A 12,032-nucleotide genomic window follows, 5' to 3' on the forward strand; every position below is an offset into this window, starting at 1 on the left:
TCATGGTGATGTTGGATTGTTTATTTCTTAAAGTACCCCGCGTCATATAATGCTGTTTTCACAGTATAAGCTTCAATCTATCTATTCTAAAATAGTTAACAAACCCATAATACCTTGTCATAAAATATGTAATGAATTTTGATTAAGATAAAAGTACACCAAAACCTTACAGTTTATTTTAAATTATCTCATACATATAGTACCAATGTTGCAACAACTTTTTAGGCCTAGGCCTCAGATTTCTGTATCGGTTCCGTGATCATTTCTAATAGCTAAGGCTAATAGCTAGGTTGATAAACCTTCTGTGCCTGACGTCGACTTGTTGAGCCTAATTCATGCCGGTTTCCTCACGATGTTTTCGTTCATAAATTAAATTGCCTTTTAAAAAGATATAAAGTACATCTTCATACACAATATGAAAGCGCGCGCGAAAATTTCATCATTTATGAAGTTGAGTTATTTATCTCGATGTTGATAAATTTCGCAATTCACAATCGAGGACGACGATGACCTTGAAGCCGATAAAAATGCAGTGACAACTTGATTATGGATTTGGTAACTGACTTTTGGAGATGGTTTTTATAAATGTCCACTAAAGTACGAGATCGCCAAGTAGTTATTGTACATTACACTGAAAAAATTTTTTATAGAAAATCGGAAAATCTAGTAAACAAGACTAGAAAAGCTTGAGTAACACTTTGGACACCCGTTGTCCTCCATAATAATAATAATAAAGTATTGTAGCTAAATATTATTAGTTATTTGTTAGTTTTTTCTGGATATGGACCTCTTTTGGATAGGCTTTCTCCAGCCCTTTCCAGATGTCTCTTAGATAGTCGAAAGTCAGTATTTTTCTGCTATTTCTATGAAGTCATCAGCCCACCGTCTTTTAGGCCTTCGCACTCTTTTCCCGGATCCCTTCCATTGTGTTGCCCTCTTCATTATTTAAATATTATAATTTGTATTGAGTTTTGTCACGAAGTGTTAAATAAAAACCGATAACCCGAATAAGAAAGGAATTGGTTGAACTTGGTACTTGAACTGGTACTTAGCCAATAACCCAGATAAATATTCGCAATTTAGTTGTTAATGGTATTATGGTAAAACCATATTAACCATGGTCCATGGTCGTTGTTAGAATAAAACGTTTTTTATTAATGTTTTGTATTAACTTTTGACCCGGCCTTGCGCGCCCAATCCTTGACATTTGTCTAATGCATAATTTATAACATTAATTCTATCAAATATTTATAGAACTCATTCTTAAAATAGTTTTTTACCTTGACTACAAATATACTTATTATTTTTGTGACTATTTTTACTCTATGGACTATGGCGCTTATTGATCAGACAAAGATGTAATCAACTTTCCATTCCGCTAGCCCGCGGGCTCCGACTTGCCCTTAAATATCGTACTTCCGGAGTAGTTGTCGCTCGGGCTCGGCGGAAGATGCTAACTCATAATGTCCTTTTTTAGGAAAGGAGAGATGTGATACTCCCCTGCTGGCAAGCTTCTCGCGTTATATGCCTGTTCGCGTGCTTGATAGGCTTCTATGTAGGGGTCCTATCAATAAAAATATAAAAAAAATAATTGAAATATTGACCTCTCAAAATAAGCTAAGCTAAACATACAATTATGATCCTTTCATTTGTATATTATCGTTTAACAATAAAAAAACTTTTCAGTCATGTCAAAATTCGCTGTACGTGTGGATGCAGCAGTTTCGGCTCTCGGCAGCGGTGGAGGTGCAGGCTTGGACGAAAACGACTTCATTGACGCTTCTCGACTGGTGTATGACGCTGTGAGGGAGATAAGGCGCGCTGTGCTCATGAACCGGGTAAGTTGAATCAAGTTTAAAATGGCAGTAATGGTAGACCAACAAAAACTTGATATATTCAATAGAGATTCAAAATCAAGATACAGGTCAACCTCCTCAAAGGTTCCTAGTCGGTTAGAAATCAAAAAAATATATCACCTGAAATACACAAAATGGAAAGGATCCGATAGCAATTATAATATCTTGGAAAGTTTTTAATGTAACCAGTAAAATATTTAAACCGATTTATAGGAGGAAGAAGATTTAGACCCTGAAGACGTAGAGTTAGATGAGCAGTACACTCTCGAGACACGCAGTAAATGTGAGAAATATAGTGATCTCTGTCTGTTGTAACTGATGGTGTTATTTTGTCCTTGTCATGTTTATGCTTCTGGTTGTCTTTTCTAGCTGCATGTTAGTCAAATTCAGGAGAATTGAGGACACTCACTTCGTCAAAAGGGTTGATTAAAGTTGTGATTTGTCGGCATACATAATTTCTTACGATGATTCAAATCAGGAAAATCCAGCCTATAGAAGCTTGCAACTTTAGCTAACATATTAATGAATATATCATATAATATAATAGCGGCAGATACTTAAGTTAACTAAGTGAGAGTCTTCGTTCTCAGACTGCCTTTAGTAGTTGGAGATACCGTTAGATCATAGGTGATCATGTCTACATCTTTTCTTTATGTTGGCAATGAATCGAAAGGACAAATCTTCCATAAACGAAATTATTATTGGTTTTTTGGGTAATTGTTTTGTTTTATTTGTTTTTGTGTTTATTTTTATGTTGGCAAGAGTGCTATTGGTTTTTGAATTTTTCTGTTTATATAAAGTTTATTGACCATTATTATTATTATAAATTTTAATATTTGGATACATAACATCTTATTAAATAATTGGACACATATTTATTTTAACATATTTTTTATTTTCTTTTATTAAATGGCTTATTAAATTCATTTGAATTTTTCTGTTTATATAAAGTTTATTGACCATTATTATTATTATAAATTTTAATATTTGGATACATAACATCTTATTAAATAATTGGACACATATTTATTTTAACATATTTTTTATTTTCTTTTATTAAATGGCTTATTAAATTCATTGAATTACATTCAAAAATCATTGCACGCTCTGCATGTAAGTGTATGTGTTTGCATGTGTGTTTAGACGAGCGACGACCTCGATACGGACACGGAGTTCGAACCCGTGGAAGACATGACCATGGAGACAAGGAGCCGATGTGAGTATTCTAGGCTACGGGGCAGATATTTGTTGCAAAATATTTAACTTTAATGATTAACTTCAAATATTAAAAGCAATTAATTTGGACAGTGACACCTATGGTAAAAACATTTTTAAAATTTGTAAAGTTAAAATGATACAAGGGAAATAAATTGTGAGCAAAATAACTTATTCATAAAAACTAAATTGATCTTATTAATTGAAAGAGAAGTACATTAGTTAAGGTGTGATTTTAAAAAAATCTAATTTAGACGTAAGTAGTATTATTTATAAATAATTGTCGCAATTTCAGCATCTGTAGAGATTTGAATCTGATTTACCAAACAGTTTTTTCAGGCAAGTAGATTATCAGCCCTCTGTGCCCCACCCGAATCATTTTGTTGTCATATAAAGATTTCTTATTTTGCTTCATAATGCTTCCACAATAAATTTGATAGTAGGATTTAGGTTGACACGATAATACAGATAAATTACTTTACTAGAGCGATTTGTATTTGTTCTAGTGTTTCTTTATAAGTTGTATCTGAATAATGACAATTAAATTATTAATTACGATCTAGCATAACTTAAGACTAATAAGTATTTTAAAACTGACCTAGTTTATTCAAAATCATATTTAACATAAGTGTTCAATAACACCACTAAGGGAATACACTCTGTTCTTGTGTACAATTTATTATCAGATATTTATTGGACGAATTAGGTAAAACGACTCCATGCTCTTGTGTTTTGATTTGTATGTATATTTCAGCGAGTGCGCACACCGGCGAACATGGCGTGGATGAATATCCTGACATCAGTGGCATTACCAATGCAAGGGTTAGTAGTCTATCACTAAATCAATTCATTAGAAACTGCTCCAAGTCAAAATGGTCGTAGAATTTTGTCAGATGTGTTTGTCTGAAATTTACCTTAACTGCGTAAAGGAGCGATAAATCTGAAAAAAACTTGATAAACTGCATTTTTGCGTTCCGTCATCGTGCAGATAATGTAGACTATATGTGATTAGGATACAAATGTTAGTCAAACAATATTTTTATAAGAAAATAGCCTAACAATACATCCTACTCCAATGCACTAACTATTACATTATATACAAAACAATACATACACATAAAAACAACACAAGATTAAATAGAAATAGAATAATTCTTACAGTATATAGGACCTAATAAGAAGCAAGCCTTTTGTCAGATATACATAACTAATACTTATATACAACTAATTACTTGGTATGATAGGGAATTCGTTCAGAAAGCACTATTTATAATTTCAGGAAGCAATGCGAAAGATGACGGAAGAAGATAAACGCAAGATCCTCCAGCAAGTGGAGTTGTTCCGTCGTGAGAAGATGACATTTGACAACGAAGTTGCCAAGTGGGACGACGCGGGCAACGACATCATCATGCTGGCCAAGCATATGTGCATGATCATGCTGGAGATGACAGATTTCACAAGGTATATATTACATTAGTAGCGTTTACTACGTAAAACGGTTTAATTGATTGCCCTGCTTTTACTATTTCAAACCCCTTCATCATACAATACAAGGCAAACCCAACTATTCTAAATTCCTCGGTCTAATAAAAATTAATAACGGAACTCAGTCATGTATCGTATACCTTTAGATTATAACACAAATTACCAGCAAATATATATATTTATGTGACAATAAATGCTTTAAAAATATTTTAAAAAACTCTGGTTTCTTTAATTATTACTTTGTTATTGTTCCTTTATATTAAATATTTATTATAATGATCAATGAGTCTTAGAACTAAGAACTTATAATTTAGAATTTAGTATGAATTTGTACTTTGTTATATTTTTTGTATAAATAGATAAAACAATAGGTAGGTTTGAATATTGTTTAATTAGTAACTGTAGGAATAACTTAATGAAAATCAATTTCCCAGAATTTCCCATTAAGTGCAATGTCAATAATCTCATCCACCGAGACAATGAAACCAAATTTCCATCTAGTGTAATATCCAGTTATTTGTAAACTTAATATGACAGGCAAGATTCTCTTGAGTATTCTTTAAAAAAAACCAGCTCTTTAACCTTTAGGTCTGGGCCCCAGATTTCTGTTTCTATTTCATGATCATTTGTCAATCTGATAATCACGTAAGTGACCAGCCTCCTGTGCCTGACACACGCCGTCAACTTTTTGGGTCTAAGGCAAGCCGGTACCCTCAAGATGTTTTCCTACACCGTTTGACCGAATGTTAAATGCACACGTAGACACAAGTCCATAGGTGGACAGCCGGGGATCGAACCTACGACATCAGAGATGAGAGTCGCACGCTGAGTCTTTTAGTCCAGCCGTAATCTGTGACCAATATATTTTTATTTGCTATCTAATATGGCCGGATTTGATGAGTTGCAATAACTGATTCAAATCAGAAAAATCTAATTTTCGACTTGTTCATTTGAAAGCAATGTTTAATAAACTATGTTGTGTAAACTCTTTTCAGAGGCCGTGGTCCTCTGAAGACAACTATGGACGTCATCAACGCGGCCAAAAAGATCTCAGAGGCCGGGACTAAACTTGACAAACTGACGAGGGAGATCGCCGAACAGGTATTAATAGATTTCGCTGTTGTTCTGAGGATTTCGTTAATTTTCCTTCTGTACCTTCCTCTATATTGATTAATTTCATTTCCGTTCATATTTATTGAAATATATATACGTTTCAGTGCCCAGAGTCGTCGACCAAGCAGGATCTGTTAGCGTACCTGCAGCGCATAGCCCTTTACTGCCACCAGATTCAAATCACGAGCAAAGTCAAGGCAGACGTACAGAATATATCCGGAGAGCTCATCGTCAGTGGGGTGAGTTTTAAAAAAAATTGAGAAGGAGGAACACCCATTCCCAACATGGTCCTCCGAGCCGGATCGGAATCGACAACCTATGTTTAGCTTCGTTTTAGATTCTAGCCACGAAACATGTCTTAAATGTTTTAATTATTTTCATCAGAATCAGATTACTTAACTATACAGATTTATTTTAACAGCACAGATTATAATTAAATTGGTAATCTGATTTGCCTCTTGTCGTTTGTGAGGCCCCAGACAAATTATGAATCCTGACATTCAAGTCTTTAACATATGTGGGAAGTCCAAAGGCGGTATTAGGCTATTATTAGGCTCAGCGGATTCCCTTAATTTGTTGTGTGCCTGGGTTAGAATGCCTAGAGAAAGGCCAATTTTTTAATTTCCTTGCAATCGAATACTTTGTTGAAGTCTTTCTTTCTTTCAGTTGGACAGCGCCACCTCCCTGATCCAAGCGGCCAAGAACTTGATGAACGCTGTCGTGCTGACCGTCAAAGCCTCGTACGTCGCCTCCACGAAATACACTCGACAGGGAACTATTGCTGTAAGTTAAGTCGCGGTCAGGCTGCGGATGGGTTACATGTTATTTACTTTATGCTAATATGCTAACCATTCTTAAATTAACAAATTAAATTTACTTGAAATTAATAAATTAAACATTATTTTGTCACACATCAATTTGAAGTTAGAATAAAAAGGAAAAAATGTAAATGTGTATTATAAAAATCACACTTGTGTGGTGTCTCACCGAATACATAATTTTAAATAATATAACTTATATAAAGTAAACAGCTTGGCTTATGGCTAAATGCTAATGACATTTGTATCCCGCTTGCTCGCTGGACAGACCAACTATGTAAGTGCTAGTGTACGAGGCACTCATTATACTCTATTGATTGATTGTATTTTAAATACTCAAATCTATGAATCAATTTTTTTTTTCAGAAATAAAAAGTAGCCTATGATATGTTCCAATATTTACCGTTTAGTTTATTTAACATGAGTTTATCATTTCTATGCTTACATCAAAGAGATAACATATGTTTTGTTTCTCTTTCATTATGTGTGGGAGCATGATTAAAGCACAGATAATGCATTAATTAGTTGTTTAATCAATTTCGGTAGTTCATGATTGTATTGCATTTCCTTTAGCGTGTAACTAAAGTCCTGTAAAAATGTGATAAAAATTAATTATCAAATGAAACATAATGCTTGAAAGGACAGGGTTTTCGTTACAACCTGCTGCACGCTTTTTTTATATTTATTCTATCTGTCTCGTATGTTTACTCTTTATTTCTATTTCTACAAATAAAGATGAAACACTTAATAAAGGACATAGGACAGTCATATTTCTGCGCCTCATTTTAAAAATACTCCGGTTCGAAGGACCAAATGTGGAAATGTCTGCCCTCTGACCCACTGAGTTTGCCATTGAATAATTCCATCGTTTGATCAGTCCCCGATCGTGGTGTGGCGTATGAAAGCGCCTGAGAAGAAGCCGTTGATCAGACCGGAGAAGCCCGAAGAGGTGCGGGCGAAGGTCCGTCGCGGAAGTCAGAAGAAACAACCCAGTCCCATCCACGCTCTTGCGGAGTTTCAGAGCCCCGCTGACAATGTTTGAACGTAAGTTTGCTGGAGTAAGACGTTCAATGATTATAATTTGAATACTCTTAGGGCATAGTGCAATAAGGACCCGCTATCGTGGTTGCAATGTTAATATGTTATACATAAGTTGAGTAGAGAGTTAGATGCGCTGGAGTTTTTAAGATTTGAGATGCGTTAGACATTTACCGCCCAGCAAAATCTGGCTAAGTTCTGAGAATGAGATTAGCTGAGTGAATTTTAAGAGGATGGGGGGGATTTTATTTATTTCACACACCCACTTTGAGGCTTTGAATTTAAAGGAGACATCGAAACACAATTTCTATTATTAGAAATTGTAATTATTAAACTTTACTAAAACAGCTTTTTAATAAGACTTTTTTGTTTCAGGTCACCTATACAATATTTATAATTAGAAGTAATTTTATAATACTTCAAGTATCTACTCAATCTAGACAATATTGTCGATTTCAATAATTACGGTAGCTCAATATTTATAATAACTTTTCGGTATTGTTTACCCTAAATTCTTAGAAGATTTTATTAGTCAAACTTTTCTCTATTTTTGTATTTGGTCAGTCTAAATAGTAACCCTCTTATAATAAAAATGATAAGCGTTGAGGCGGTTAAACAATTTTAGTTTGTTTATTTATTGAACGTACGTGGTTTTCAAAATATTATAAGTATATTGAAGAATCAGGGATTGTACCCTTGGCATAACGCAAAATGGAATACTTGAACAGCACTCCGTGGGAGCATTTGAAGCTAAACGATATTATCATTTGAATAACATTCGTGTATTTATGCCGCTTGTATACGGTTTCAAACTGACATTAACGTTTTGACAGATGACATTATTGTATAGATGATTGACATTGTCATTTCGATAATGAATGACAGCTACATTTAGTATCTTTTGCATACTGCTTACTAATCTAAATTTTATTAGACAAGATTTTTTTAGATTAAATATTCCGACGGCTAAACCTAGGTTACTATTTTTAAGCTTAAACTACGAAATATATAAACAAGAAAAAGGGTAAAACGTTTTACAAATGCGTAACGTAACTTTCAATAGCCATTTCGATGACGATATTATGTTTCTTATCTAATTCCAAGTTTTAATTTTAGTTCAAAATGGCCAATTATTAAGTCTTGAATATTGAATTATAAGAATCAGTGTTGCTTTTACAAGGTACGTCTGCTAATAAAACATCCGAAATTCCATTTCAACTGTATTTATATATTACGTAGTACTCACACTAAAACCAGTGTTGCAGTATTTAAAACTGCATTCGCATCGTTTGAAAAATCGACGCAAACATTTTGACCCACGCGTGTATCACAAATTTGGAAGACGGTTTTTGATCATTTGTAATTTATTTGGTTCTGACAATCTGTGCCAGTTACAAATTATCACTTCTATATATTCAATTTTAATAACGACGAATGCTCGTTATAATTGAGTAAAACGGTATTTTTTTCAAGATACTTTACAAGTATTTATTAATTATTTGAAGGGGTCTAATTAGAAATCCGATGATCCCGTGGCCTATTTGGGAAAATATAGATTTTTCTATATATTGTGATTTTTAATCTTGCTTATTATAGGTATTAAGATGAGCTTCAATATAACTGTTATATCGGATTTAAATGGCTAATCAAACTAATCAACTGTATTGGAAGTGTACACTATAATGTACGATGTAATTCTCTACGGCGTTACAGATATAAAGTTAGTGAAAACTTAACCTTTTCGCTATTTACCTCTTCCTGTCCAGGACCCAGAAGTCAATATTAACCCGGTAAAACAGTTTTATAAGAGCTGTAACTTGACGATATTCTATAAGAAATAATCGGAACAATAATAAGCCAAATTTTTTTATGTAGCATCGCTTTGTAAGGTACAGTTGCAAAAGATCGTAAGGGATACATTAGTTGTCGAACTTTTTTAAATATATGTAATTGCGCTCATAATGGACACAACGTTGACAATGAAGAATGACAATTGACAATCTCACGATATTTTGCAACAGTACAATTTTCTATTATAATTTTTAAGACTCAAATTATACTTAGTTTTTAAGAATAATGACAAGTATTAGACTGTTTGATAGTATTATACGTTTTTGTAATAAATCTTTAAAGAAAAGTAAAAACTGACTTAGGGCTGGATGAATCGATAAACAAAACATGGTAGAAAATTTTAAACTCTTTAGTAAAATATTGCTGTAATAAAAGATAAGTGGATAGTGAAATGTCAATTGTTCGCTTCATAACTTGTATAAATAGTAAACATAAATCTGAAAAAATTAAAAAAAATATGTTTGACTAAGACAAGTATCCAGAAATTTCAAGATGCCTTACGAAATTAAATTATGTAACAACTACTAATGATTAAACATCCATGATTTGTTTTGACTTACAATTTCAACATAATTTAACATTTATTACAAAACTGTTTTTAAATAAATAATGATATCATTTATAAGAAGCTCACTATTGTGTATTTTAAAAGTAAAATTCGATTGAATTTATGTAAAATTTTATAATCTTGCTGGTGGTATGGTTTCAATAAAAAGATATTCTTATCCTGATGCCAACTTGCACGAAACTTGAACCAGCGGAATTATCAATTAATATTCAATTCAATATAGTATGTTATTAAAAAGGATTTATGTATTAGCCTACTCACAATAATTAAGATTTTGTAACCATTGTAGTATTGAAAATAAAGTATATAAAAAATGGCAATTTTTTTTCTATAGTCTATGTTCTGTATATATTTTGTAAGTTGTGAATCTAATACATGTTTATTGTTAAGATAGCTTACTTTTAAAAAAAATATTTAAAAAATCATACAACTTTTATATGTTAAAAGAAATTTATTTCAAAACTTAATATTTACTTACAAACTAATTTGAGGTAACGAAATAGAAGATTTAAACTTATAATTGAACATTGAAATCAGATATCATTAACAGCCATTAAAACACAGTAGCCCCATGTCCCTGAAAAAGCTCTATGCTTTCCCTCTCATTCCATTCTCATTTTTTTATTTGGTGACTCTTCATAAACATCATCCAAGTTACGTTTAACTTTATTATTGAAATTTTCTTTATCAATAATTTTACTGACTCCTTTAGGCTTTTTTGCTGTTTTTGGATAATATTCCTCTAACTTATGACTACTTTCACCAGTCAGAGGTTCTAATATTATAGATTCATCTAGTTCCCTATTCTTTGGTGGTGATTCCATTAAGTCATAGTCCTGACTTTCAACAACTTCACTTTTACTGTCTACATTTTCTTTGCCTACACTTTCCTTCACTTCGCTTTCTAACACTTGACTAACAGCATGCACTTGGCTTTCCACATTTTCTATTTCATTAGTATTGTCACTTTTATCAACTTTATTATTCATATCACCACTATTATTTTTTATTTCTGAATCACTTTCATCATCTGAATATATTATCTGGCGTTTTAGTTTTGATTTTGAACTGCCTGTTGAAAACATTTGTTTTTTTTTATAGAAATTTAATTTTACCTGAGAGATCCAAAACATACATATTTTAATTAATATTTTTCTAAACATATATACAGATATCATTTGCTTGTCAATTATGTATTTGTCTGTATAAAAATATTGCAATGTATAGGAATATAAAATAATACACATAGAGAAAAAGTAATTGAAATTATAGTTAAATAAAATAGTTACCAGCATCAGAATCTTCAATTTTTTTTTGTTTTGTGAAAATAAATGTTGTTATTGGCTTTTGCCACTTAGGGATCTCTCGAGGACAGACAGGATTACCACCAGAATAGCTCCGAGAAGACCTTTCACCTGAAATGATGAATGATTTAAAGGTTTGACAATAAATCAAACAATAATTAACTTTACTTACTTTTTCAATCAGCAAGCATGTACCATCAACACAAGCATGCCTAATAAACGAATAAAGTATTTATAATTACCTGATGAACTGCTATTACTTGGTGGTGGAGCAGCACTACATCTTGCCTTACTACTTTTACCCATAGACACTGAAAGATAATTAATATTAATACTCTCAAATCACATCAAGAAATGTATATAATTTATAACAATTTTTTGTAGATTGTAGATAAATAAATTTTAGAATATTAAGTAGTTCTTGGATATTTCTGCTTACTGCTTACCCTTTGCACCTACAGATGCCTTGGTCCTCGCCATATTTCAATGTTTTTTCCTTATCAAATGCTATTACTAAGACTTATCAAACAGAACGAAAATAAGAGAAACTAGGAAATAACTGAAAATCAGAACTAGACAAAAACCGGAATTGAAAAAAATTGTTTTTCTATTTGCCGCCAATATAACTTTGACGTTTGACAATTGACATCAGACATAAATTTTGTACTTTTAATAGATCGCATCACTATGGTAATATTTTCAATCAGTATTTTTCTATATCTATGAAATTTAAGTTGATGTGGTATATAAAAAGAAGTGTGTGGTGATTTGTATATACTGTGAT

General features: G+C 32.3%; 2 protein-coding genes across 3 annotated transcripts in view; one reads left to right on the top strand and one right to left on the bottom strand.

Moving 5' to 3' along the window:
• Positions 1-8,956, top strand: part of LOC123715612 (catenin alpha) — a 33,268-nt gene extending 24,312 nt beyond the window's left edge. The window contains exons 16-24 of one of the 2 annotated variants that reach the window (XM_045670787.1): positions 1,687-1,838; positions 2,070-2,139; positions 3,826-3,893; positions 4,351-4,532; positions 5,552-5,657; positions 5,774-5,908; positions 6,336-6,452; positions 7,365-7,531; positions 7,901-8,956. In XM_045670787.1, the coding sequence (XP_045526743.1) occupies positions 1,687-1,838; positions 2,070-2,139; positions 3,826-3,893; positions 4,351-4,532; positions 5,552-5,657; positions 5,774-5,908; positions 6,336-6,452; positions 7,365-7,529 (995 nt within the window). In that variant the 3' untranslated portion in view covers positions 7,530-7,531; positions 7,901-8,956. Of the gene's footprint in view, positions 1-1,686; positions 1,839-2,069; positions 2,140-2,999; positions 3,073-3,825; positions 3,894-4,350; positions 4,533-5,551; positions 5,658-5,773; positions 5,909-6,335; positions 6,453-7,364; positions 7,532-7,900 lie in introns of both variants that reach the window. The other variant, XM_045670786.1, reaches the window with a different exon arrangement.
• A 1,425-nt stretch (positions 8,957-10,381) lies between these two features.
• LOC123715269 lies at positions 10,382-11,842 on the bottom strand. Its single transcript, XM_045670219.1, has 4 exons — positions 11,695-11,842; positions 11,491-11,559; positions 11,234-11,359; positions 10,382-11,016 (listed from the first exon to the last, which is right to left on the bottom strand). The coding sequence occupies exons 1-4, from the start codon at positions 11,726-11,728 to the stop codon at positions 10,547-10,549; spliced, it is 699 nt and encodes a 232-aa protein (XP_045526175.1). The 5' UTR covers positions 11,729-11,842; the 3' UTR covers positions 10,382-10,546.
• Positions 11,843-12,032: the final 190 nt, after the last annotated feature.

Source organism: Pieris brassicae, chromosome 10 (genome assembly GCF_905147105.1).
Source record: "Pieris brassicae chromosome 10, ilPieBrab1.1, whole genome shotgun sequence".
NCBI lineage: Eukaryota > Metazoa > Arthropoda > Insecta > Lepidoptera > Pieridae > Pieris > Pieris brassicae.